We start from the raw sequence: 27781 nt of genomic DNA on the forward strand, positions 1-27781 counted from the left end.
CAGCCTCTCCCCAGATGGACCTGGCTGCTGGCTTCTGCCCAAGCCTGCCTGCCAGCTCTTCCTAGACAGAAAGCAGCACTTTCCCTCCCACAGGAGCAGAGCACAAGCCCTGTCCACCTCCTCCAAGCCCCTCACCACCCCTTGCCCTGTTTCCAAGGGGCTCCCTAAAGACCAGCTTCCCGTGTCTTCCCAGCTCTCAGCAGCAGCCTCAAAGTTTATCTCCTCATATTGTGTCTCTCCTGTTTATCTTCTCCCGGGCATGAATACAAAATCCTTTCTCTCCACCACTTGCTACCTCAGTCTTATTCCATCATCTGGATGCTACATACTTCTCAGTTACTGTTTTCTGAAGACTTAAAATCTTCATCCTTCCACCTGGTCACTCCTGCAGTGTGAGTCTGTGAAAAGAGCACAGGGCTTTGAAGCCAACTGGAGCTGGGTTTAATCCCAGCTCTGCAATGACTAGCTGCATGACCTTGGGCAAGTCAATTAACCTCCCTGAGCCTGGACTGTTTATCTGCCTGGAATTATGGAGACAATCTTATTTGCTTTCACAGTGGGTCTCCCCACTAGGAGGAAACCTGGTTTGGTTTATTTGTTTTCTTGAGGGGTAGAAACTTTGAGAAGCCCTTGGAGGTAGAGGAGAGTCCCCCACCTCCTGCCCCATGAGGAGACTGCTTGCAAGAACTGGTGGTGGCTGCCTGAGGCCAACGACAAACTTTTGTTGTGTGGCTGGAGTGAGCAGGTTGGGGGAAGAGCTGCATGCTTGGAAAAATGGAGATTTTTTCATGCTTGGTACAGGGGAAGAAAAGGAGAGATGAACCCTCTGATGAAGGAGAGGGGACTGGATGCCTGCCCCCCGAGACATCATGCCCAAACTGTCTGAAACAGACTGATCATCTCCCCTCCAGCCCCTTCCACTTCTTCCCCATCTTGGTTAGACCACTGCTCACCCTATTCCAAGCCAAAGGACAGCCGAGGGATCTCCCAGGTCAGGGGCCCTCTGACCATCTGACCCCTTCTCAGAATAATGTTTTCCACTAGATAAAATGAAATACATAGTACAGAAGAAATCAATTACATTGAAACACAGTTAGCAATATATTCAAACAAATTGTTGTATAGGAATTTATGTGCCATTTTGTTAACATATGAAATGAGATTCAGTGGAAACTTTAATAAGTATCATACTTTTATTTATTTTTTTTTTTGAGATGGAGTCTTGCTCTGTCACCCAGGCTGGAGTGCAGTGGTGTGATCTCGGCTCACTGCAACCTCCACCACCTGGGTTCAAGCGATTCTCCTGCCTCAGCCTCCTAAGTAGCTGGGATTACAGGTGTGCGCCACCATGCTCAGCTAATTTTTGTATTTTTAGTAGAAACTGGATTTCACCATGTTAGTCAGGCTGGTCTCGAACTCCTGACCTCGTGATCCACCCTCCTCGGCCTCCCAAAGTGCTGGGATTACAGGCATGAGCAACCGCACCCGGCCAAGTATCATGCTTTTGAAGGAGTGCATTTTGAGATAGCTGCAGCTGTGGTGAGATTTCATGAAAAGTACAGATTACTATTGGTGACTATGTCATGGGTCTCATCCCCACTACTGTGATTTGTTGGAGGAAATGCTAAATGACAGTTAATTTTACGTTAGAAAAATAAAGATGTTATTTCCCCCAAATGGGTTCATGGACCTCCTGAATTCTGTGCACTCCAAGCTAGAAACCCTTGACCTTGACTCTATTTTCCCCTAACCACCCACTCCCACCTGCCTCTCCTAACCAGTCCCCAAGCCCCGCTGACTTTACCTCCTGCATGGTGGACTTGTCCCTGTCCTCACCCATTCTTCACTTGGGCCTTGTTGCTTTGCATCAGTATGACTCCCGCAGCCTCCTGACTGGCCTCCCCACCTCCATTCTTGCTCCACTTCATCTGTGCTCCAACCTGAACCCAGAGAGATCATCCCTGATATGGTTTGGCTGTGTCCCCACCCAAATCTCATCTTGAACTGTAGTTCCCATAATTCCCACGTGTCATGGGAGGGACCCAGTGGGAGGTAATTGAGTCATGGGGGCGGGTCTTTCTCATGCTGTTCTCCTGATAGTGAGTCTCACGAGAACTGACGGTTTTATGAAGAGCAGATCCCCTGCACATGCTCTCTTGCCTGCCACCACGTAAGACATGACTTTGCTCATTTGCCTTCCACCATGATTGTGAGACCTCCCCAGCCATGTGGATCTGTGAGTCCATTAAACTTCTCTCTTTATAAATTACCCAGTCTCGGGTATGTCTTTACTAGCAGCATGAGAATGGACTAATACAATCCCCAAAGGCAAACCTGACCATGTTGCCCCTTGCTCCACACTCTTCAGTGGCTCCCTATTGCCTATATGGTAAAATCCAAAGACCTCTATAAAGCACTGAGACCCTCACAAAGCTCTCCAGCTTCATCTCTCAACATTCCTCCTCTCCCTACTCCCAGTCTTCCCACCATTCTGAGCTATGTGAAGTTCCCAGAATATGCCGCATCATCAGGCCTTTGCTTACGCTGTCCACTCCACCTGGAATGCCTTCCTCAAGTTGTCCACCAAGCAGACTCTTACTTATTTTCCAAGTCTCACTCAAACGTTGCCTTCCCCATGCCCACCCCACTCATCCCCACCCCCTGGGCAAATGTGGGTGCCCCTCCTGCAGAGCTGTTAACACACCCAGTCCATAAAGGTCAACACACCATGTTAGAATCGTCTGATGAACACGTCTCTCCACAAGATTACGAACTTGGCCAGGCGTGGTGGCTCATGCCTGTCATCCCAGTGCTATGAGAGGCTGAAACAGGAGGATTACTTGAGCCCAGGAGTTGGAGACTAGCCTGGGCAACATAGCAAGACCCTGTCTCTACAGAAAAAAATTTTTTTTAATTAGCTGGGCATGGTTGGGGGGACAGGGGTTGCCTATAATCCCAGCTACTCAGGAGACTGAGATGGGAGTATTGCTTGAGCCCTGAAGGTCAAGGCTGCAATGAGCCATGATTACACCACTGCTCTCCAGCCTAGGCAACAAAGCAAGACCCTATCTCAAAAAAAAAAAAAAAATAATAATAATAATAATAATAGAGAGAGAGAACAGCTTCATGAGGGCAAGGATCGAGTCTTTTTCCTTCAACTCCTCCAAACAAGCACAGTGTCCAGTTAGGCCTTCAGTGAATGTTGGTTGAGTAAATAAATAAAAGATGGAGGGAAAAAAAAAAAAGAATAAGCTCTCCGTCCTTGGACAGCTGGGGATGGGGTGCATGGGGATGGGGTGCATGGAGGCCAAATCCCACATTGTCTGTGTGTTGTGACAATTGTTCTATTTTTCTTCTTTTCTTTACAGTGATGATTGGATTTCCCACATCCTGGGGATGACAGATTGGCACATTTTGATCTATGGCGTGTGCTCTAATTTCTTGAATGCAGCTCTATTCTTTGAAAGATTCCTCTGTCAAATGTACATACCTCAATTAGGAGAGATTTCTTCCCGTACCAAGAGGCTCATCATTTTGGTTTCATTAAATAGAGAGTTCTTCCAACGCATGAAGAATAGGATTAAATTTATAGAAATTCAATTTACACTCAACTTTTTAGGAACAAATGTCTTACACAGCCAAGCCACTGCTTTGTCTGCCAGGCCTCCTGATGTTTTAGTTTATAGGCTTCCTTTATTCCCTTCCTGCGTAATCCCAGCTTAACCCCTGATGACCTGGATCCACTGCGGCGACCCTGGGCACCTGCCCACCAAATCTAAGTGTTTGCTTGGAATCATCTGTCTCCATCTTCCTGAGTCCTATGATGCAGTTGACTGCCCCATTCTTCCTGAAACCCTCAAAATCCCTGGCTCCGTAGCCTTTCCCCACAATCCCTGCCCAACACACACTTGCCCTTGAGCTTCCGGATGTGTTTGATCATTCGACTTCCAATGCAGCATCTCCACGTGGAGTTCTCAAAGCCAGATGAGCTTAGGAAGAGGAGCGATGTGCCCTCCACCCCAAAGTGGCTTCTCTTTTATAACCCAGGGAAAGGCAGCACAGTCAGCCTATTCTGCACAACCACCTCCCTCCCTGACGCTGCAAATCCAATCCATCACAGACCATGTGGCACTGATCTCCTGAAGACATCTCAAATTCACCTGCCTCTCCCTCCCACACATGTTATGCTCCTTGAGGTCTGGGATTGCCTGCTTTTGTTCATTACTATAACCTTAGTACCTGGTCCTGTGCTTGGCATGTATTAGATGCTCAGTCAATATGCATTGGTCATTTTTTACAAATGATAAAACTCAGGCTCGCAGAAGAGAAGCGATTTGTCCAATGCCTCCCAGTTGGTACAACCAGGGCTTACTCCAAGGGCAGCACCCTTTCTCGCCTCTGCTCTGAGAGGCCACGGGACCGGCCATGCCTTACCTGAGAGCACCGTGAAGACAGCCGCGAAGGCATTGAGCTTGAGCCCGTCGATGACATTGCTGGAGTGGAAGAGTTCGAGACACATGAGGCTGAAGCCAACCACCAGCAGCAGAATGTACAGCACCTCGGAGACCACAGACAGCCACAGGACCCCTGTCCAACAGAGGCAGAGAGGCCGTGAGATAAGGGGCCACCCAAGATGGACTCACCCTGTGCCTATTCCTTCCACAACAGCAGAGGGTACCAAGTCATTTTAGAATAGACCCTGGTTCTGGGGGAGGTCGTGATTGATGATGGAAGGCTGTCACGGCTGTCCCATCCTTGTCTGCAGGGGCCAGCTCAGGGACCAAAGCTTAAGTCAGCATTCTCTGGATGCCCATTACTGGGGAAGAACTTTTATCCTGTGGCTGGACCAAGGGCTACCTTTCTTTCTCATGGATTAGATGATCACCACTGAGAGCCAGACTGCCGCCACCAGTTTAGGGTGAAGCTGACACTGTAGACGCAGAGAAGAGTGATGGAACAATGGCCTCATCAGACCAATCAACAGCCCTGGGAGCTGCCCTGTTCTGGGCTTCATGAGATAAATTGCTGTATTGTTAGGCCAGTTAGTGCGAGGTTCTGTGTTACCTCCAACTATACATTTTGTTTTGTTCTTTTTTGTTTGTTTGTTTTTGTGGGGTTTTTTTGAGAAAGGGTCTCCCTCTGTCACCCAGGCTGGAGTGCAGTGGTGCAATCATGGTTCACTGCAGCCTCAAACTCCTGGGCTCAAGCCGTCCTACCACCTCAGCCTCCCAAGTAGATGGAAATACGGGAGTGCACCACCACACCCAGCTAAATTTTTATTTTTTATAGAGATAGGGTCTCGCCATATTACCCAGGCTGTTCTCAAACTCCTGAGCTCAAGCTATTTGCCTGCCTCAGCCTCCTTCAGTGCTGGGATTACAGGAATGAGCCACCATACCTGGCCACCTGTAGCTCTAAGTATGCCACCTCACACACACAGCAGGCTTGCCCTCAAGGTACACCTACAATTTTATCTGCCCTGTATCCTACTCCACATTTTTTCTAGAACCCACCAGTGATACTTCCACACTTCAACCTTGTGGTTCTCCCAGTCAGCCATGTTCTGGTGAGGTCCTGCCCTCCTGGCATAGCTGATTGGTCCAGTATGATCATCTGACTTATAATTGACCAATCAAAGTCTTCCTCTAGGAACCTGCCCTTAGAACCGCTGAAGTAGACCAGGAAAGAGCAATTCGGATGAGAGTCTGAGCATTCTGACCATGTGAGCACCTGGTTCTACCTGTTCCTGAAGGCCACCTGCACGCCTGTCCTTCCAGTAGTTTAGCAGTTCAAACGTTCTTTGTATTCCCTGAGATAGCACAGCTCCCTTTTCCTACAAATTGGTCCAAATTGGATTACCATCATTTGCCATCTAGTTTAGGGACATCTGCTGTTTTTCCTACCCATATTATAATGATTCCTGCATACTTTTTACTAGGAGAGCCTCTTTCTTCTCTGTTTACATGGTTTCTTTGCAGCTGACCCACATCTGGGCTCCATGCTGGGGCACATGACTCAGGTCTAGCCAGTCAGAGTGCCATGTCCCTCCAACTCCAGTCATTGGTTCAGGAGTGAACTTCTCTATGCCTCAGTTCCTTCATCTGTAACATGGGGGTAATGGCCAGGTACGGTGGTTCATGCCTGTAATCCCAGCATTTTGGCAGGCTAAGGCAGATGGATCACTTGAGGTCAGGAGTTCGAGACCAGCCTGGCCAACATGGTAAAACCCCGTCTCTACTAAAAATACAAAAATTAGCCAGGCATGGTGGCATGCACCTGTAATACCAGCTACTCGGGAGGCTGAGGCAGGAGAATCACTTGAACACCGGAGGCAGAGATTGCAGTGAGCCGAGATAGCACCACTGCACTCCAGTCAAGGCAACAGAGGGAGACTCCATCTCAAAAAATAAAAAAATAAAATGGGGTAATAATGCCTGTCTTGCAGTGTTGTGGTGATGTGAGGATTCAGTTGCACAGCAATGTAAGGAGCTTATGAATAGCACATAGTAAGAGCTGGAGTCATTTGTACTATTACAATTTTTTTAGAAGAACATAATGAGGATGTATCCAATGGGGACTGGAAATAACAGCCCAGGGGCTCTTGATGAGGTCAAGGTTAGAGATAGAGTCAACAGGGAGAAATGAAATTGTGAGGGTACATATGATTTCTGAAAGAAGAAGTAGCAAATAGAAGATGGAACTAGGAACACGTCCCCATGGCTTGCCTTCCAGGTCACACTAGTCATGTGGTCCCCCAAGACCCACGTTTTAGAGAAAAAACTACGGACCAGGCATGGGCAGTCAGACATGGACCCATGACCCAAGTCTATTCAATGAGACTCAACCTCAGGACTTTTGCAGGAACTACTGGGAAAGAGAAGCACTCTCTCTCTTTTCTTTTCTTTTCTCTTCTCTTCTCTTCTTTCTTTCTTTCCTTTTTCCTTCCTTTCTTTCTTTCTTTCTTTTTCTTTCTTTCCCTCTTTCTTTTTCTTTCTGAGACAGGGTCTCACTCTGTCACCCAGGCTGCAGCACAATGGTGTGATCATAGCTCACTGCAACCTCCACCTCCTGGGCTCAAGCGATCCTCCCACCTTAGCCTCCTGAGTAGCTAGGACTACAGGCATGCACCACCATGCCCAGCTTATTTTTATATTTTTTGCAGAGAGGGGGTTTCACCATGTTGCGCCGGCTGGTCTCGAACTCCTAAGCTCAAGTGATCATCCTCTCTCAGCCTCCCAAAGTGGTGGGACTACAGGCATGTGCCACCACGCCCAGCCCTGGAAGCCTTCTATTTCTACCAGGTTTGAGGCTAGAAGGATGTAAAGATGGAATTGACTGAATCACCAGACGGCAAGAGCCTTCCTGAGAGTGAACCCAGTGCCAAGGGAGGCAGAACCAAGAGATGGAGGAAGATTGCATCCTGATGACATTGTTTGAGCCCCTAGATCCAGCCATGCCTGAGGCTGCCGGTCCTTTGTTCTTTCAATCACATGAACCAATTAATTCTCTGTCTTTGCCCATGTCAGTTTGAGGAGAATTTCCATCACAACCAGGAGTCCTTATCTTCAGTTTTTCTTGTCAAACACATCCTTTTCTAGCTCTCTGCCTTTACACAAGTTGTTCTTTCCATCTGGAATGTCCCGGGGACATCCAAGAAATATTATTTATCAAATAAAACAAATGAACAGTAAATTCTGAGTCCCTACCTGCTCCCTGACGAAGAATCCAGATGCTGAAACACCCACTATCATTCCTAGCGCAACAGCCCTTTTAGAGTTTCAGAAAACTTTTCTTTTCCTCTTCTTCCCTTTTTTCTTTTCTTTTCTTTTTTTTCTCCCCCCTACCAAAATATCACATCTCCTGGGCAATTCCTTGGATTGTTGTAAGAGAATAATGTGCTCTTGGCAGCCTGGATGTTGTTAAAACACCTCCTGGCACCGCACACTCACAGCCTCCGAGCCCTTCGTTGGCCCAAGGCCCACCAGGCAGCGGGGAGCGAAGCAGGAAATTCAGAGAGCGCTGAGCCTGCAGGAAGGTGGCCGCCCCCAGGAGGTTTCATCCCCAACCCAACAGTCTTTACCTCGGAGCTGCTGATGCTCCTATCGCTGGGTTTCCAGCCCCTGTTGGTGCTGGCAGGGACTGCCCCTCATCATGGCGCTGCTCACTGACTCAGCTGCCTCTCCCGCGCAGCCCCCACACCCCAGGGAGTGCGTTCAACCCTGCCCACATGGGCCGCGGGCCAGGACGCTTCCCCCGCACCTCCCCTCACAGCAGGGCCCAGCTCTGCTCTTTCAGAAGTGATGGGAGATGGGCCAGAGCTTGGAGGTGGGGATGCTCCGGAAGTAACTTAACCATGGGGAAACAGGCACGGGTACCCCGATGTCTGGCGGGGTTGTGGTGCTTTATTTATTTATTTATTTTTATTTATTTATTTATTTATTTATTTATTTATTTAAGACAGACTCTCACTCTGTCACCCAGGCTGGAGTGCAGTGGCACCATCTCAGCTCACTGCAACCTCCATCTCCCAGGTTAAAGCAATTCTCCTGCGTCAGCCTCCCGAGTAGCTGGGATTGCAGGCACCCACCACCGTGCCCGGCTAATTTTTGTATTTTTAGTAGAGATTGAGTTTCACCATGTTGGCCAGGCTTGTCTCAAACTCCTGACCTCAAAAGATCCACCCACCTTGGCCTTCCAAAGTGCTGGGATTACAGGCCTGAGCTGCACCCAGCTGGCTTGTGCTTAGATAGATATAGATATAGATATAGATATAGATATAGATACAGATATAGATACAGATATAGATATATAGATTTTTTTTTTTTGAGACAGGCTCTTGCTCTTTGTCCAGGCTGGAGTGCAGTGGCGTGATCATAGTTCACTGCAGCCACTAACTCCTGGGCTCAGGCCATCCTCCTGCCTCAGCCTCCGTAGTAGTTGTAACTAAAGGTAAGTGCCACCATGGCCAGCTAATTTTTTTATTTTTTATTTTTGCAGAGACAGGGTCTCACTATGTTGCTCAGGCTGGTCTCGAACTCTCAGCCTCAAGTGATCCTCCTGCTTCGGCCTCCCAAAGCGCTGAAATTATAGGTGTGCCCGGCCGAGTTGTGCTTTTCCAGCTAGATTGCTAGATTTATTTCCTTATCTTCTTACTGGTCTCGGGAGCATCCGTCTGCAAGTTTCAGCCCACTCCAGCCAAGGAAATTAATAACAATAACGACTGTTCTTGTTGTTATAATTGTCACAATAAGGGCTGACACTTATGAGGTCTTTATTGTGTGCCAAGTCAAAAAGGAGGATGTTGGTGTCCCGAATCTCCTAGGCTCTCTTTTTAGAGTTTCTGTCTTTGGAGGATTGTCTTTGGGCAACCGCAGCCCATTTTTTTCTATCTTTGTTCAGAAAATGGGAACTTACATTTCCCTCTTAGCCGCCATCAATGCATGACTGACCAGCAGGGTCCTGCCCTGTGGCTCTGGCTAAGACAACTCTGAGCTGTGACCCACACTACAAAGCCCCCATGGGGTCAGACTGGCCTGACACCATCCCTTGCTTTCCGTTCTCCTTTCCCTGTCCTGCAGCTTCAATTCCCTTACCAGTCTCCCCAGGGAGCATTTCCTTCACCAATGACTTTGCACCCAAATCCTCATCTTATGCTGCGCCTCTAGATAATCTGATCTTAGACACAAAAATTTATGTGGATTATATCCCCAAATCTTCCTAACAGCCTGCGGGGTGGCATTGTATCACCCGTTTTGCAGACAAGAAAACTCAGCTTCCGAGGGATTAAGCAACTGCTCTATACACCTACATAGTAGCATAGTCTGGATTCAAACTCACGCCTCTCTGACTCCAGGAACCATGGTCAGCAAGGAGGCTGTCATCAGGACAGAGTAGCCACTTGGAAACCATATTCTCCCGCTCTTAGCAGGTTGCTGCAGCCGGTCTGGCTGTGGGGCGTAGGATTCCCTAGTCAAGGCTCTCATTCAAGATATTCTCCGGAGTCCCAAGCAATTCTGGAACCAGGTGTCCAGAAGAGGATGGCTGCTGAGTGGGATGGAATGGCCCTTCAGTTCTCAGGGATCCTGTACCAGCCAGCCACCAGGCATGATGGGGACGGAGGCCACAGGGTAGAGAAGGCAATCTGGAGGATTCTTGGAAGCCAGGTTGGGGAAGCTGGACTTGACCTGCGTTCAGGGGCAGGTGAGGGGCTTAGCCAGGGAACCCTGTATGCTGAGAGGAGAGTGAAGAATGGATGGACAGGATGGAAAGAGTTCCTGGAGGCTTCTGCTGCACTCCATGCAAGAGATGATGGTGGCCTGGACTGTGGCCACAGTGGGAATGAGGACAAGTAGATAAACTGATAACCCCTGAGGGGTGGACTCAGTGGGCTGTGCACCTATGAACCTAATGGCAAAGGAGAGGGAGGAGGCCACACTGGTGCCATGTTCCTGGCTTGGACACGTGAGCAGATGATGGCATTCCTCACTGAGCATGGAACAGTGCTAAGGCAGGAGGACAATGACATGCAGGGCCTACATGAGCCGTGGAACATCCAGCAGGGATGTCCATAAGCTGGAGCTCAGACAGGTGGGGGACACTGGCAAGACTCAGCACTCCCTGTGTATCTGCTGTGATTGTCAGAAGGTAGTTGGAGCCAACAGGATGCCTCTGAACCCATGTGGGAGGTGGGATTCCAGGGCACATCAATACTTAAGGGGAGGGAGCAGTGGCAGGGGGCTGTGAAAGTGCGGCAGACACAGCCGGTGCGGTGCCCCCAGCCTGCCCACGGCCCTTGGAGGCACATTTCCACCTACTGGCACATGTGTCTGTCTGCCTGGGGGCTTGCCCTGGCCACCAGAGCCCACCTCCACCCAGATTTGAGACAGGCTGGACCTGCCGGGGGACATACACCAACCTGCCCCCATCCCCAGCAGCAGCCCTCCCCCAGTGCCAAGTGTGAGCTGGTGAGTAAGTCCCAGGAGCTGGGTGCCACTGGGGGCTGTGAGCTACACATTCCTGTTTCCCACCAGGGGACGAGTGCTTTAAGGTGGTGTTGAGTCACAACGTTAAACTGTCAGAACCAAAGAGTGAAAAAGTGATTCTCTTTCCCCTGATTTTTAACATTCTAATTACCTTAATCAAAAGAATCTCTGTGTGGTGCTAATAGGTCCTTAACACCTTTCTAACACTTGTCAATTTTTTAAAGCAAAGACAAGGCTGGTCTCAGGCTCAGAATCTTCCATAGTTTCTAGCCATATTGAGTAACTTTTTTTATTATTTGTTATTATTAATTATTTATTTTTGAGACAAAGTCTTGCTTTATCACCCAGGCTGGAGTGCCTTGTGCAGTGGCTGGATCATGGCTTACTGCAGCCTTAACCTCCTGGGCTCAAGCGATCCTACCGCTTCAGCTTCCCAAGTAGCTGGAACTACGGGCACTCACCACCACAACCCACTAATTTTTAATTGTTTTGTAGAGACAGGGTCTCACTATGTTGCTCAGGCTGGTCTGAAACTCCTGGGCTCGAGCGATCCTCCTGCCTCAGCCTCCCAAAGCACTGGAATTACAAGCATGAGCCACCGTGCCTGGCCTCAGATTCTCTTAACCCTTCCCACTCCTCTGTAAGGAGTTCTTTCATTAAAGTGTCTCCACTTGAACTATTTGGGGGATTCTGTTTTCTGCAGGGACCCTCAGTGACAGATCTTTTTGTTTGTTTTTCTATGCAAGGGACTCTGATTTCCAGTGAGAGCGGTGATCTAAACCAGTGGTCTCAGCACACACTGAGTGCCCCACCAGCACCACCAGGCTCACCTGGGCACTTGTGGTGCAAATTCTCCGGCCCCAGCCCAGACCTGTGGAATCAGAAACTCTGAGAGTAGGACTCATTCTGTGTTTGAATGGGCCCTACGGGTGATGTTGATATGCAGTCCAATTTGAGAACCAGGAATCTAAAGTCCCATTTTTAAATGTACATGTAAAAACTGAGTCCAAATGCAGTGGCTCAAGCCTCTAATCCCAGCGCTTTGAGAGGCCGAGGTGGGAGGATCACTTGAGCCCAGGAGTTCGAGACCAGCCTGGGCAATATAGCAAGACCTCATCTCTACAAAAATTTTAAAAATTAGCCAGGCATGGTGGCGCGTGCCTGTAGCCCCAGCTACTTAGGAGGTTGAGATGGGAGGGATCACTGGAGCCCAGGAGGTTGCGGCTGCAATTAGCTATGATCCTGTCGCTGCACGCTAGCCTGGACAACAGAAGCGAGACCCTGTCTCAAAAATAAAAAAAAATGAGTCACCTTGGCCAGGCTTGGTGGCTCACGCCTGTAATCCCAGCACTTTGGGAGGCCGAGGCAGGCAGATCACCTGAGGTCAGGAGTTTGAGACAAGCCTGGTCAACATGGTGAAACCCCGTCTCTACTAAAAATACAGAAATTAGCCAGGTGTGGTGGTGTGTACCTGTGATCCCAGCTACTTGGGAGGCTGTGGCAGGAGAGTCGCTTGAACCCGGGAGGTGGAGGGTGCAGTGAGCTGAGATCGCGCCATTGCACTCCAGCCTGAGTGACAGAGGGAGACTCAGTCTCAAAAAAAAAAAAAAAAAAAAAAAAAAAAAAAAAAAGTCACCTTAAGGAAAAACTAAGTCAATGCTAGAAAAGAAAAGTAGGTGTTGGCATCAGGCAAATAAAAGGTGGTATGGGAATAATTAAACAATCGGGAACCAATGCAGAATGCCTGGCCTGTGATGAACGCTCACTTTTCTTCTTAGTGCTGTGGAATGCAAGCTCCCGGAAGGACAGGAAGTCAGAACAGACAGTTTCTCAGCAGGCCCGGCAGAGCCTCACCTTAGTGATGCCAGGAAAGGTTCCATAATGGTGGGGATGATTGTCCCAAGTCTCGAAAACTTGCACTAATGGTTCAATTTGCGGCAGAGAACAGGTGACCTCCAGGGGGCAGAAGGAATGAAATGATTTCTCATCAGGTGCGGGGCCAGGAGGTGACAGCTGATTCTGTTAGCTGCACTTTTTGCCTTTTTAAAAAACAGCTTTGTGATGCCAACTCTGACCCTTCATTGCTGGGATTGATGGGTTTACAGGAATGACTTCCCATTCGCCCTGGGTCCGTCCCTTGCTGAGAGAGCTTCCAGGGCCAGATCCTTGATTGAGTGAAAAAACATGGGTGGGAACCGTGTCTCAGCTGTGTGACATTGAGTCGTCCTCTGTCCGTAGGGTTCCTCATTCCTAAAATGGGCATAATTGACTTGTTGCACGCAGTAAATGAGACAATACCTGTAAATCACACAAGCCTGACATTTGGAAAGAGTTGAAGAAAGTTAAGTATGACTATTTATTGCTAATAAGTGTCATTATTCACAATTATAATAATTTTTCCTCTTCCTTTTTATTTTTTTAGAGACAAGGTCTCAGTTTGTCACCCAGGCTGCAGTGCAGTGGCACAATCAAGGCTCACTGCAGCTTCAACCCAGGCTCAAGAGATTCTTCTGTCTCAGCCTCCCGAGTAGCTGGGACTACAGACATGCACCACTATGCCCACCTAATTTTTTATTTTCATTTTTTATTAAGACACAGGGTCTCACTCTGTCTCCCAGGCTAGAGTGAAGTGGCACAATCATGACTCACTGCAGCCTTGAACTCCTGGGCTCAAGCGATCCTCCCACTTCAGCCTCCCAAGTAGCTGGAACTACAAGCATGCACCACTACATGCAGCTAATTTTCTTATTTTTTCTAGAGACAAGGTCTCACCCTGTTGCCCAGGCTGGTCTTAAACTCCTGGCTTCAAGTGATCCTCCAGCCCTGGTTTCCCAAAGTGCAGGGATTATGGGCATGAACCACCATCCTTGGCCAGCAATTGTAATAAGTAATAAGCAATTGTAATTGTAATAAGAGGTGGTAAGGCACCGAGAAAGATTGAGGACCTGGACCAGGTGACCTTAGCTCCATCAATAACTAGATGTGAGACTGGGAAAAGGATACATTGCCATTGAACCTCAGTCTTCGCATCTGCAAATCGGGCATACATGAAGCAGCCAGCCCATGGACTGTTGTGAGGATTAAGTGACTTAATTAATGAGTAAGTGCTTAGGACAACACCTGTCCTGTCTAAAGTGCCCATTAGCTGTTACCGTTGTTGTTATTCCTAAAGTGAAGTAGCCAAGGAGGATTAGGAAGCCTGGAACAAGTGCATTATCAGCCACTGGACAAATAAAACCTTTATGGGTATCAGAGGGGAATTGTTGCAAAGTCATATGAAGTCTCAAGACACAATGGCCTTTCAAGAGAAAACATTTTTTTCTCAAAAAATCCATCAGTTTAATACATCAAATCAATAAGGCACGGCGCAGTGGCCGCTGGCTGTGAGATCGGTGACAGGCCCCCTGATACCGAGCATGTTGAATCATGTAGATGATGTAGACTGGGACCTCGGGGGCTGGCAACGTCTCTGTGGCAGCTGCTGTTTGCAAAATGTCAATATGGGAAGCTCAGAGGCAGAGATGTACCGGCGCTGGGAGGAAAAGGCCAGAGGCCATGGAGAGCTGTAGGGAGGGACTTCGGGGATCACTGAGCCCCCAGCCCTTGTTCTACAGATGAGAAGTCTCAGATGCAAAAAGGAGCCAGGACTTTCCTAGGTCACAGAGTAAGTCAGGAGCAGAGTCGGGTGGGAGGCACTCTTTCCACCTCCCAGGCTGTTTCCTGTTGTGTGCCTGGGGGCAAGGTTGGCTCTATCAGAGGCATGAGGATTGAGGTTTGAGGGGGAAAGGGCTGTCTGGAAGACAGAACTACAGTGAGACCAACAGATGGTGGCTCCACCGTACGTCAGCAGCCCCGAGTTCAAACCCTGATGCTACAAACCTCGGGAAGGTCCCTTTGCTGCTGTGAGCCTCAGTTTCCCTCTCGGCAGAGTGAGTAGATTCTCAAACAAGCTGCCAACAGGCTGAATCCAGCCCACAGAAATGTCTTGTTTGGCCCACACAGTATTTTAAAAATATCTGAATTCATTATCAACATTTAAAAATAGGAGGCTTCACATTAAAAAAAAAATCCAGATTTCTGGATTCATTTGCAAAATGGGCAAATGCACAATACTGGACCTGCATCATCACGTGATGATGACTGTGGGGCTGAGCTGGGACTGCCCTCCTCAGACAAGGGACACGGATCCCACCTGGTGCCCCTCAACCCTTCATGGGTCTTGCCAGGCTCTCAAGAGCATTTGAGTTTCCAGCCTTGTCTCCCTATATGACGAAATCTAAGTCATTTCTATCTCCGATACTGCAGCCGTGCAACATTTTAAGACCCTGTATGGACCCCTGATATCTACAGATAGGGGTAAAATACCCTCCAAACCCTCAGTTATCCAGCTTTCCCAGGGTCCAGGGTTCTAACAAACACCACACCGTCCCATAACTCAATTTTCAGAGTTAGAGGAAAAGGAAAGACATTCAGCTCAGACACCTGAATTGACTTTCTAAGCCAAGGGCATGGATCTGACAGCTGTTCCCGAAAGTTCTCTTGTCCAGCCAGCCCCATATCCTTTCCAAAAAGTCCCAGAGAGGGCGAGTGAGTTGCCCAAGGTCACAACGCTCACTCGGAATCTTCCTTTAATGAGTCCAGAAAGCTTTTATGCTTTGACTCCAGGTCATAGTAGAGACCCTCAGTGGCTGCTTTAGTGGGATGGGCAAAAAGATCAGGCAACAGAGCATGTGGGGATGTGATGCCATTCCGATGCCAATCAGCATGCTATCGTGGAAACACAGGGCCCAGAGATGACTGTTTTCTGCATAACCATCTTGCCTAGAGTCTCACTCCTCAAAGGGAGGTCTACAAACCAGCAGCATCAGCATTCCCTGGGACCCTGGAGAAAATATAGAATCTCTGGCCCCTCCCAGACCTACTGACTGAAGACCTGCATTGTCACCAGGTCCCTAGCTGACTCCAAAGCACATAGGAGTGTAAGGAACACTGGCCTAGAGGGTCACTCCAATGGGTGGGGCATGCTGGAGGTGTGCGGGCAATGAGATGTTCAGCCTGCAGCTGTACTTCCTTCCGGCGAGTGCTCAGGGTGGTGATGGGCAGGACTGCTTGGGATCCGTGTGTCAAGGGCATTGAATGCTGCACTAAGACAATTGAATGTGACTCTCTAAGCCCCTGGGGCTGGCTGAATAAGGGCTCTCAAAGGTGTCCCCATTCTAATCCCTGGAAGCTGTGAATATGTTACCTTGCATGGCACAAGGGACTTTGCAGACATGATTAAGATCTTGAGATGGAAGGATAAATAGCTAATGCACATGGGCCTTAATAGCTAGGTGATGGGTTGATGGGTGCAGCAAACCACCATGGCACACGTTTACCTATGTAACAAAACTGCACATTCTGCACATCCTGTGCGTGGATACTGGAACTTAAAATTAAATTACATTTTTTAAAAAGACAAAGGTCAAAGGCATTAAAAAAAAAGATTTTGAGATGGGGAGATTATCCTGATATCTGGGTTGGCCCAGTGTAATCACAAGGGTCATTATGACAGGGAGACAGGAGGGTCAGAGACAGAGAAGGAGACGCGATGGGAAGAGCAGAGGTTGCAGTGATGCGGGGCCATGAGCCAAGGAATGCAGGCGGCCTCGAGAAGACAGAAAGGGCAAGGAGACAAGTTCTCCCCTAGAACCTCCAGAAAGGAACACAGTCCGGCTGACACTTTGATTTTTTGTTGTTGTTTTGTTTTGTTATTTTGTTTTGTTTGAGACAGATTCTTGCTCTGCTGCCCAGGCTGGAGTGCAGCGGCACGATCTCAGCTCACTACAACCTCCGCCACGTAGGCTGAAGCGATTCTCCTGCCTTAGCCTCCCGAGTAGCTGGGATTACAGGCGTACACCATCATGCCTGGCTAATTTTTGTATTTTTAGCAGACACAGTGTTTCACCATTTTGGCCAGGTTGGTCTCAAACTCCTAACCTCAGGTGATCCACCCACCTCAGCCTCCCAAAGTGCTGGGATAACAGGCATGAGCCACCACGCCCAGCCAACACTGATTTTTAAGTCTCATCTTGGAATTCTGACCTCAAGAACTGTGAGATAAGTCCATATTGTTTCAAGGCACTAAATTCTAAATTTGTGGAAATTTGTTACATCAGCAAGAGGAAACTAATACACCTCTTTTTTTTCTTCTTCCTTTTTGAGACAGGGTCTCGTGCTGTCACCCAGGCTGGAGTGCAGTGGTGGAATCATAGCTCACTGCAACCTCCAACTCCTGGGCTCAAGTGATCTTCCCACCTCAGCCTCCCAAGTCTCTGGGACCACAGGCACGTGCTACTGTGTCTGGCTAATTTTTTAAATTTTTTGTAGAGATGAGGTCTCACCCTGTTGCCCAGAGTGGTCTCAAATTCCTGGCCTCAAGTAATCCTCCCCCGTTGACCTCCCAAAGTTTTGGGATTACAGGTGTGAGCTACCATGCCCAGCCAACTTCCTTTCTTTGTTCAAAATCACCTCCTCCCCGAACCACCCTATCCCGCACTGTGGCCCCCACCATGGCCCCTAGATCGACCTCAGCAAAGAAGGAAGCTTCTCTATCACCTCCACAGAGATACCTCCCTGTGGTGGGGTGAGCCTGGACTTGAGGTCAAGCAGACATGGATTTGACCTTGGCCTTTTCCTAACCTCTCTGAGCCTTAGTTTTTTGGCTATAAAACAGAGTCAACACTACCAATCTCACAGGATTTTCTGGGCAACTTTAATGAGGGAATGGCTGCAAAGCCCCCATCTAGTTCTTGGAGCATTCTAGGTCCTCTGTAAATGGCAGCCTATGAAGCTGATGGGCTGGGCCCAGAGAAACAAGTCCTTTCTCCTCCACACTCAACAACCGAACAAACTAGTTTATCATTGGAAGGGATTGTGACAATGCCTCTGACCCCTAGAGTTCCACAAGCCTCCAGGCCTTGTCAGTTCAGAGACGTCTCTGGCAGACTTGCCCTTTAGAAATGGCTCTATTGGAATCTGGGGACAGTCGCTGAGCCTGTGAGATGTGTCACGGTGACCTTGGCCTTCAGAATCAGATGACAATTATTTTTCTTCCCCTTCAGGATTCAGCACCTGACTTTGAAAATAAGCACTGGCCCGCACAGGCTGGGGGCCTGGAGATGGGTGGTAGGAACCTGGTGGGAAGAACTTGGAAGTCTAAGGTTGAGTTCTGGCCCCAAAGACCCCACCCACCACCCACCCCCAACCCCTGCCAGGTCATCTTGGGCAAGTCCTCTCATCTCTCCACGTCTCTTTTTTCCCATCTCTACAAGGGGGCTGCTGTGAAGCCAGAAGGACGAAAAAGGGGAAGGGAAAAGTCACAAACTGGCTCAAAGACAGGTTTTTGAGATTTTTTGTTTTGTTTTCTGTTTGTTTTGTTCCCTCCCCTGTCCTCCTCCTCCTCTTCCTCCTCCTCTTTCTTCTCCTCTCTGTTTCTCTCTCCACTTGACCTTAGCCAAAAGGCCACGAAGTGATCTCTCCCTATCTCTTCTCCCTTTCTGCCTCTCTCTTCCTCCCTCTTTCTCTCTCTCTCTCTCTCTCTCTCTCTCTCTCTCTCTCTCCGGGTGTGTGTGTGTGTGTTTCTCTGTCTCTCTTTCTTTCTTGGTACATGTGATATTTCTAAAAATTTGAATTAGATGTCATGCCAATATTTAAAAATGGGAAAATCACATGAGAATCTAGATTATTTTGAAAATATGGAAGACCAAGGCCATATTCCCACATGGAAATTGTGGCTGGGTGGAGTGGCTGCTGCTCCCTTTACCGAGGGCAGGTGCTGTCTAGTTTGCTCCAGTCCTCACCCCTCCTTATTGTTTGCCACTACAAAGGCTGAGGGCTACAGCCCAGGGAACCAGCTCAGCGTGCAGGCAGTGAGAGGGAAGAAAGAGTGTGCAGTCAGGGAGGACAGAGATGGGCAGGGCTCAGGAAGGAGGCTGGCATGGGAGGTCAGGAAAGGCCCTCCATGAGAAGGGCCCCCAGACATCTGCTGATTCCCACTCCAGCCATCACCTGCTGCCACCCTTGAAAACACATCTGTGAATATGATCTGGGGCTGGTCAGTCTGGAACATAGCGGAGAAAAACAGGAAAGCATTTACCCGCTGTGAGCTGGCAGTGTAGCCCAGTGTTTAAGGGCACGGCCTGGGGAGCCAGGTCACCTGCAGGCAAACCCCGGCTGTGCTAAGGACTTTCTGTGTGGCCTCGGACAAGTTACCTCGTCTCTCTGAGCCTCGGTTTCCTCACCTGCCTCACAGGTGAGGAATTACATGAAACAGGTAAAGAGGCATCACTGGCCGGACACAGCGGCTTGTGCCTGTAATCCTGGCACTTTGGGAGGCTGAGGCGGGAAGATCACCTGAGCCCAGGAGTTCAAGGCCAGCCTGGGCAACATAGTAAGACCCTGTCTCTACAAAAATTTAAAAAATTAGCCAAGTGTGGTAGTGTGCACCTGTGGTGGTAGCCACTCAGGAGGCTGAAGCAGGAGAATTGCTTGAGCTTGGGAGGTTGAGGCTACGGTGAGCTATGATTGTACCACTGCACTCCAGCCAGGCTGACAGAAGGACACCCTGTCTCAAAAACATAAATAAATAACAAGAAGACACATGTAAAGAGGCATAACCCAGGGTTCACTCCCGATAGACTTCAATACATGCTAGCTGTCCCCATTTTAACAGAGGAGAACAGATTCTGTCTTGGAAAGAACAAAGAAAAACTCCTCAGCTGCCTCAAGCCTGACAGAGCCAGACTGAGTGGGTGGTGGGGAGGTACTGTCCAACTGGGTGATGTGGATTCCACGTTTGCCAAGGATCTCAAGACCAGGCAGGCTTCAGCCTCCGCTCCTTGCCTTTCTGCACCTCCGTTGCTGAATCCGGGGTCCCCTGTGGCCTGATGGTACTCCGACTCAGTCTCCCCATCCTGAGCACTAATGCAATTGTCCTTCCTCCTCAATCTCACCTGAAAAACAGCAGTGACTGCACAAACCCAGACACTGTTTCCTGGGAATGCAGACAGAACAGGACTTGGATCCAGTCCTCCAGGAACCCCAAATTGAACCTGCAGGGTGAGACACACACCCAGTGACAACCACGCTCTACAGCACCCACAGAGGGCCAAGCACCGAGCTGGCACCCTTTTGACAAATAGAAACTCAATTCATCTCCACAACTACTCTATGCCTTGGGTGCTATTACCATCTCCATGTCGTGGAGGTGAGGAAGTTGAGGCAGGTGAAGAGGTTAAGTCCCCATCCCAGGGCCATAACGGGCAAGTAAGTGGCAGAGCTGGGGCTCAAAACCTGGTCAGCTCAGCTCCCATGGCATGAGAGGCCCAGCTGGCCTCAGAGCACCTCCCTGATGCCTGCTTGGGGGGCCTGGCTGGTTCCTTCCAAGTATTTGAGGTAGGGGCTACCAGACTCCATCTTCCAGGTAAGGACACTGAGGCAGAGAGAAGGAAAGAGATTCACCCAAGATCCCACAGCATTGGCAAGGGGAGTTAGGAATGGTGCCTAGGTCTATCTGAGTCTCCCTCTCCAGCTCTGCACCTTTTCCAGGCCATGGATTCCTTTGGCATCTGGTGAAGCCTCCTGGACCCTTACTCCTAATGATGTTTTTCAATGCATAAAACAAATACATGCAGAATTGCAAAGAAAGCCAATTATATTGGAATGGAATTATCAAAACATTTTTAAAAAATCATATATAGGCTGGGCATGGTGGCTCATGCTTGTAATCCCAGCACTTTGGGAGGCCGTGGTGGGTGGATCATCTGAGGTCAGGAGTTCAAGACCAGCCTGGCCAAAATGATGAAACCCTGTCTCTACTAAAAATACAAAATTTAGCCAGGTGTGGTGGCATGCTCCTGTAATCCCAGCTACCCAGGTGGCTGAGGAAGGAGAATTCCTCAAACCCAGGAGGCGGAGATTGAAGTGAGCTGAGATCACACCGCGGCACTCCAGTCTGGGTGACAGAGCGAGACACTGTCTCAAAAAATAAATATTCAAAAATTAGATGTATAATATTAGTACACATACTTCTTGATTGACACAGGATATAACAAGATCTAGTGCACATCTAATAACTACAATAATTTCAAAGCAGTGAGGAGGGAAGCGGTATTTCAAGATATCTGCAACCCCTATAAGGTGTGGTGGAAAATATCTGTGATTTCGATTGGTGTCAAAGCCCCAGGTGCATCTAGCCCACTGAGGTTTGTTGCCACCACACGTCACAGAGGAAGATGCCAATGGCCAGTGACAGGCTAGTGGGAGTTAACGTGATCCTGCCACCTTGGTTCTTAGATCCTGAATCTTGTCCACTGGCCACCTGGGAACATCCTGGTTAACAAACACTGCTATTGTTTCTTGACTAAGGCCGAGTGAAGAATCTCTGCTACAGGAGCGGTTCTCAAGTTTGTGCATGCATGTCAAAATGCAGATTCCTGGGCTGGCCCCTGTGGAATCTGATGCTGCACGTTTGGGAAGAAGCTGGGATCTACATTTCGAGCAAGTGCCGCAGGTCGTTCGGATGCACAGGCCATTTTATGAGAAAGAGGTACCTTTTAGAAATGTAAATATGATCGAGTCTCTCTCCTCCTGCAACCTTCTGGTGATGCCCCGTAGTGCTTGGGATAAACCCCAGCTCCGTGCCTTGACATTTGAGTTTCTACGAGATTGTCAGACCACTGCCTACCCTTTGTCATCCCCTGTCCCTCCACACTCCAGCCTCATGGGCAGCTCCCTTCCTCCAAAGCCACCTCAGGACCTTTGCACTTGCTGTGCCCTTGGCCCAGTGTTCTCCCCCCAGCGTCCCTTGGCTGGCTGCTTCCCAGCTCAGATGACCCCCAATCCCTCCATTGAAAGCAGCCACCACTCCCATCACAAACAGTCACTTTTGGTCCTTCGCCCTATTGTACTATCCCCTCTGCCCTCCTGGTTATTGGAAGTGGTGTTTTTCATTGGTTTACTGAGGTCTGGTCTGGCAAGATATTGTCTGCCTGTCCAGCACCCGCTCCTGGAACCACGTCTGGTTCTGACATGGGTGGCGCTCAGCAAAGAACGTGCTAAATGAAAGAGTGAAGAAATGCCACCAGCCAGGAGGAGAAGGAGATGGCCAGAGTTGTTCAGCAGCAGAGAGGCCGAGGGAAAAAACTGCTTCCAGGAGGAGGGAGCCGCTGTCGTGAATGCCACCAAAAGGTCAAGGGAAATGAAGACTGAGAGATGAGAAAAGGCCACGGGCTTTGGCGATTGGAACCCCTCTGGTGACATTTGTGGGGAGGGAAGCCGATTCCACAGAGAGGCCGATGCCAAGGGGGAATCTGGCTTCAGGAGGTGGGGAAGGAGGGGGTGGTGAGGCTGGTGGCGCAGACCCCACGGGTGCCGATGATGAGATGGGAGGTTTGCCCAAGCTTCAGAGCAAGGGGAGGGAGAAGGGGGGGGCGCTGGTGCGGGGGCCTTTGGTCATCTGTATTCACTGTCTCACTCATTAATTCACTTTCAGCAGGGAGGGATGGGGAGGGGACAAGAGTAGGGCTCTGGAGCCAGGCAGGGTGTGTTCACATCCCACCTCCTCTGCTTACCAGCAGGGTGCCTTGAGCAAGTTATTTAAATCTGGCTGGATCTTGGTTTTCTCATCTGTAAAATGGAATGAAAACGATGTCCGCCTTAAGGGCTGCAGTGAAGATTTAGTGACACATGCGGGAACAGGATGGGGTACCCAGAGAGTGCCCAGCAAGTGCCCAGCAGGTACCATCTTTTGTTTCCTATTGCTGCTCAGTGTCGGGTGCCGTGCTGCAGCTGGGATGTGGCAGTGGAAGGCAGCTCTCAGCATGAACAGTGACACAGCCAGGCAAACAAGGACACAGCCAGGCAAAGCAGTGACGGCCCACCGCCGGGCGAGCCAAGTGACCAGGGGCTGCAGGGATCCAGAAGGGACCAGCCTGGCTCAGGCACAGGAGTCCCAGGGGTTTGTGGAGGAGGAGCTGGAGGAGGTCTTGAAGGACAAGGGGGAGTCCAGCAAGAAGAACCAGACCCCGGGAGCGGGAGCCCGGAGCTGGTGTGGCTGGACCCAGAGGCCAAATTCTGGGGGCTAGGAGCCTGCAGAAGAGGCCACTTGATCCCAAGGCAGTAGGGAGGCCTCCCGCCAGGGAGCAACGTGGTCGGACCTGGGTACCCAGGATTCCCTCTGGCTGCCACACACAGAGAGAGAAGTGGGCCTGGCGTCAGTGCTGCCCTGCGGGGAGACTTCTGCAGGGCTCCCTGGAAGCAGGGGCAACTGTCTGAATGGTGGAAACCACAGCCAAGACAGGGGAGAAGAGACAGACTGCCTATGGGAGGCAGAGTAGAGTCGCCCCCTGCGGACCCCGGGTCACTTTCCTCTGATGTGTGTCCCACAAGGACAAGTACTAAAGGGGGCTGCAGAACGCCCACCCACCTCCATCAACTTTTCTTCCCACCTGTCCACCAAGGCCCATTCTGAGTGCATGGTGGAGGGGGCTCCAGATGCTAAGATGCTCCCCTTGGGGCCCTGGAGGGAGAGTGGCCTCAAAGCTGCAATGAGCCACGAGGGACCAAATCCTCCAGGGCAGGCCAGAAGTCGGGGCTTGGCAGACAGAGTGCAGTATCCTGGTGCCCAGATTTTGAAGTCCCAGCCCCAGGAAGTCCCCCAGTCAAGACAGAGACCCCCCACCAAGGTCCTATGAAGACACTGAGTGTGAGCCCCCCTGACTCGGCATTCACTTACCTGTCAGAGCCAGCGGCCACCTGTACAATGGCCGTTAACTCCCCCTCACCTTCGACCCCGTCTTCTGCCCCCTTTCCCCTCGCTCACCTCCCTCCAGGCACCCTGGCCCACTTGCTGTTGCTGAAATGCGCCAGGCACACTGTTGCCTCGGGGACTTTGCACTTGCTGCTCCCTCTGCATGAAATGCTGTTCCCCTGTGTCTCCCCACCTGCCCTAAGGTTTTGGAGGTTTTTTGTCACCCAGGCCAGAGTGCAGTGGCCTGAATAGTTCACTGTAACCTTGAATTCCTGGACTCAAGCAATCCTCTCCTACCTCAGGCTCCCAAGTAGCTGGACCACAGGCACATACCACCACGCCTAGCTAATTTTTAATTTTTTTGTAGAGATGGGGTTTTGCTATATTGTCCAAGCTGGTCTTGAACTCCTGAGCTCAAGTGATCCTCCTGCCTCAGCCTCCCAAAGCGCTGGGATTATGGGTGTCAGCCACCATGCCCAGTCTTCTAAGTTTTGCCTAAATGTCACTTCTCAGTGATGTCTTCCCTGATCCCACTATTTAAAATTGCCAACTCCCCTCCCCAATACTCCCTAGCCCCCTTTCCTTTTTATTTTTTTCCCTAGCATGTATCACCATTCAGCAGCCAAAAGGATCTTTCTAGAATGTAAATCAAATTTCTCCTCCATAAATCCTTCTAATGTTCCAATGGTTTCCCATCATACTCAAAGTGAAATCCAGGTTTCTTCCAGGGCCCTAAGTGACCTGGCCCCTGCCCACCTCTCCTGCCTTATCTGCCTCCCCTTCCTTCCTGAGGCTCCTTTCCAGCCACAAAACTCATTCCCACCCCAGGGCCTTTGCACGTGCTTTCCCCACCTCTGATGGAAACACGGTTACAAGACATCTCTCACTTTCCTCCTTAAGGAAAGGTACAAGCACAGGCATAAATGGGGGTGAATGCTCTGCTTCCATGTCAAGAAGAGGACAGAAAGTCGTGGCAGCTGCAGCCACCTGGAGGGGTCACATTCAGGGAGGGTCACATCCCAGGAGAAGCCACAGCCGCAGCTGACAGGTGGGAATATGCACTTGGGGTTGCCAGATCTTCCAACTCTTCCAAAGAAGCCAGAAATCTTGGGTTTTACATGAAATCTCCTCATTTTGAAAAAATAATGAATTCAAATCTTTTCAAACACAACTGTGAGGCCCTAGGACACGAGTTTCCAATCCTTCACAGAGCTCAGAAACCCAATCACGATTGAGTCCATCCCACTGCATTTTTTTGTGCTAAAATTCACCCCAGAAAGGGGACAAGAGTTGAATAAGGTCACACGGCTTCTAGCAGAGCATGGTCTCCAACCCAGGACTCTTGTTTCTTAACAGCAGACATTTCTTTAACTTCTACTGAGCACTTGGCTGGACCACACGAAGGGGAAAATGCTACTCCGTTCATGCCAGAATCTTTTTTTTTTTTTTTTTTTTTTTTTTTTTTTTTTTTTTTAAGCGACAGGGTCTCACTCTGTTGCCCAGGCTGGACTGCAGCAGTGCAATCATAGCTCGCTGCACCTCCTGGGCTCAAGTGATCCTCCCCACTCAGCCTCCCAAGTAGCTGGGACCACAGGCATGTGTCATGATGCCTGGCTAATTTTATTTTTTTGTAGAGACAGGGTCTCATTCTGTTGCCCAGGCTGCTGTTGAACTCCTGGCCTCGAGCAGTCCTCCCACAGCCTTCCAAAGTGCTGGGATTACAGACATGAGCCAGCATCTTTAAGACATGGACAGAATAATGAAAAAATATTTGTGGGTAGAAATTTTTTAAGGCTTATCTGCAACGGTACATGAAGGGTCTATCCTAGCACGAAGAATGTACTTCTTCTGTCTCAGTAGGGCATTCATCTTGGTGGCAGGGCGGGACGGGGGATGCATGATGCATGATCCTGCCTGAGTCTATGGTGAGCTCAGAATCTCTATCTTATTACTAGACAGCATCTTTTCTCTTGCCACTACCGTTCCCCCACCTTCCCACTCCCACCCCCGCCTCACCACCTTGACCAAAACGATCCTGGCTTTATCACTCTGGCAGAGAAGTCTAAAAATATCTAGACGCACCAACTTCAGGGGTTTATTCTCTCATCTGGGAGGCACCCACAAAGCTTTTGCCAATATAAATGGCATTTCCTTTGGTATTTTTAAAGATCAGAGAATCCACGGGAATATACAAGTTGGACGGGGCCTTTGAGATCACAGCTTCCAAATGCCTCCTGTTTCAGGTTTAAAAAAAAAAAAAAGTTTTTTAAGGAGGCTCGAAAGGTTAGGTTTCCACATAGCTCACAGAGGAAGAAACCAACCTAGTTAAAATCCTATGGAAAAATTAATTCAACCTCACTCGTAATAAAATTTAAATTAAGGCACTCATGAGATAGAGCTTGTAGCCAGCATATTAAGCAAAATTTTTCAAATAAGAGCTTCTAGTAGAAGACAGCGACGGGAGGGTGGGTTTCCCTGGCGGAAACATTTACAAACTTCTCACTCAGAAGCCATGCAATCCCCTTATTTCCCCAGGCTCCCTTGCTGTGTGACTAGTCCTGGCCACCAGGCTCTGAAAAGCTGGCGTGTGGCCTTCCTGGTTCTTACCCCGCTTCCCTGAGGGTCTGGGGAGGTGTTGAGATGTTAGTGTGTCCAGCAGCCTGGGTCCCTAGGAGATCAAGTTTGCTTCAGCCCGGGGCCCTCTGCGCCTCCCGCTCCCCCTGAAATGTTCTTTCCTCTTATTCTCACAGGGCTGGTTCCTCGTCTGCACTCAAGTCTCAGTTCAAATGTCAGCTCCTCATCAAGGAACCAGAAAGATCCTAACCCACCCACCTACCCAACCTTCTCTCCCCTGGCCGCGCCCCATTCTGACATCTTGTTTAATTGTCTCCCTAGCAGCAGTCTCATTTTGAAATGATCATACCTTTGCCTCAGTTTACCCGTCTGTGAAACGGGCAGTCAGACTCAACTTGAAGGCCCATCCCCTCTGTGACATGACTCCCGAGACCCCGATGGGTATGGACACCCTGTCTCACCACCTCCACTGCCCCTCCTGTGCCCTGGGCCAGCCCTGCATCCCTCTTGGAAATAGAACCCACTTTTCCTTCCAGAGACCACCACCACCCCATTCTCAGCACTTGAGTATGGGGGACAGCCCAGCTGCTCCCAGCTACAGGGCGAGTATCCTCAGAGTCTACTGTGATTGGTTAAGGGATGGGCACATGACTCAAGCTGGGCCAATCAGAGCTAGACCTGGGAATTTGCAGAAACATCTGTTGAAGAGGCGGTCCCTTTCCACTGGGAGTTGCTAAACTGGAGAAAGTGGAAACTGGAGAAAGTGGAAACAGGAGCTGCCGGGAGCACCTCTGCCAGTACAGACCCCCTCAGAAGGAAACCCAGGAGAGCCGAGCAGAGAGAGAATGGCTGCCTCCTAAGAGCATTGTGGGAGCGCCTGGATCCAGCTGTGCCTGACTGTGATATGTCCCTGATACTTGAATTATGAAGCCAGTAAACTCCTCCTTCAGCTCAAGTCTGTTTGAAATGAGTTTTCTTTCTCTTGCAGCCAAAACAGGCTTTTGCCTTCCTTGACTGTCCCTGCAAGGATGTCTGTCCCAGCCCTGGAATGTTTGCTCATTTCTTAGTCTCCCTCTGGGGATATGAGCTCCCTCATAGGCAGGGCTCCCAGCATCTCTGCTCCTCATCTGCCCTGTGCAGCCCTGACCAGAGGAGAGAGAAAGCTCTGCAGTTCTGGGGTTTTAATTGGGGAGCTGCTCTGTCCATTCCAGAAAGCTTCAAACTGTGTGATCTGAGCAATTAACCTTTCTGCAGAGGCCAAGGCCAATTATATCCCAGGGGCCCTCTGTGACATCTGTGTAACAGACCAAGTGTCTCAGCCTGGCTGTCTTGGTTTTGTAGGACAAATGTAGCATAATCAATCTCTTCTATCCCCTCTGCTGTTGCCCCAGTCTAGGCCTGTGTCCTTTCTTGTGGTTGCAACAGCCTCTGCCTC

At 49.6% G+C, this 27781-nt stretch overlaps 1 protein-coding gene across 2 annotated transcripts in view; it reads right to left on the minus strand.

Annotated features, from left to right (window-relative positions):
* GSG1L (GSG1 like) overlaps positions 1-27781 on the minus strand; it is a 279380-nt gene that overhangs the window by 92808 nt on the left and 158791 nt on the right. For both annotated transcript variants that reach the window (XM_054452720.2, XM_054452719.2), the window contains exon 3: positions 4435-4587. In XM_054452720.2, the coding sequence (XP_054308695.1) occupies positions 4435-4587 (153 nt within the window). The remainder of the gene's footprint in view (positions 1-4434; positions 4588-27781) is intronic.

This window comes from Pongo pygmaeus, chromosome 18 (assembly GCF_028885625.2).
Source record: "Pongo pygmaeus isolate AG05252 chromosome 18, NHGRI_mPonPyg2-v2.0_pri, whole genome shotgun sequence".
NCBI classification, from domain to species: Eukaryota; Metazoa; Chordata; class Mammalia; order Primates; family Hominidae; genus Pongo; species Pongo pygmaeus.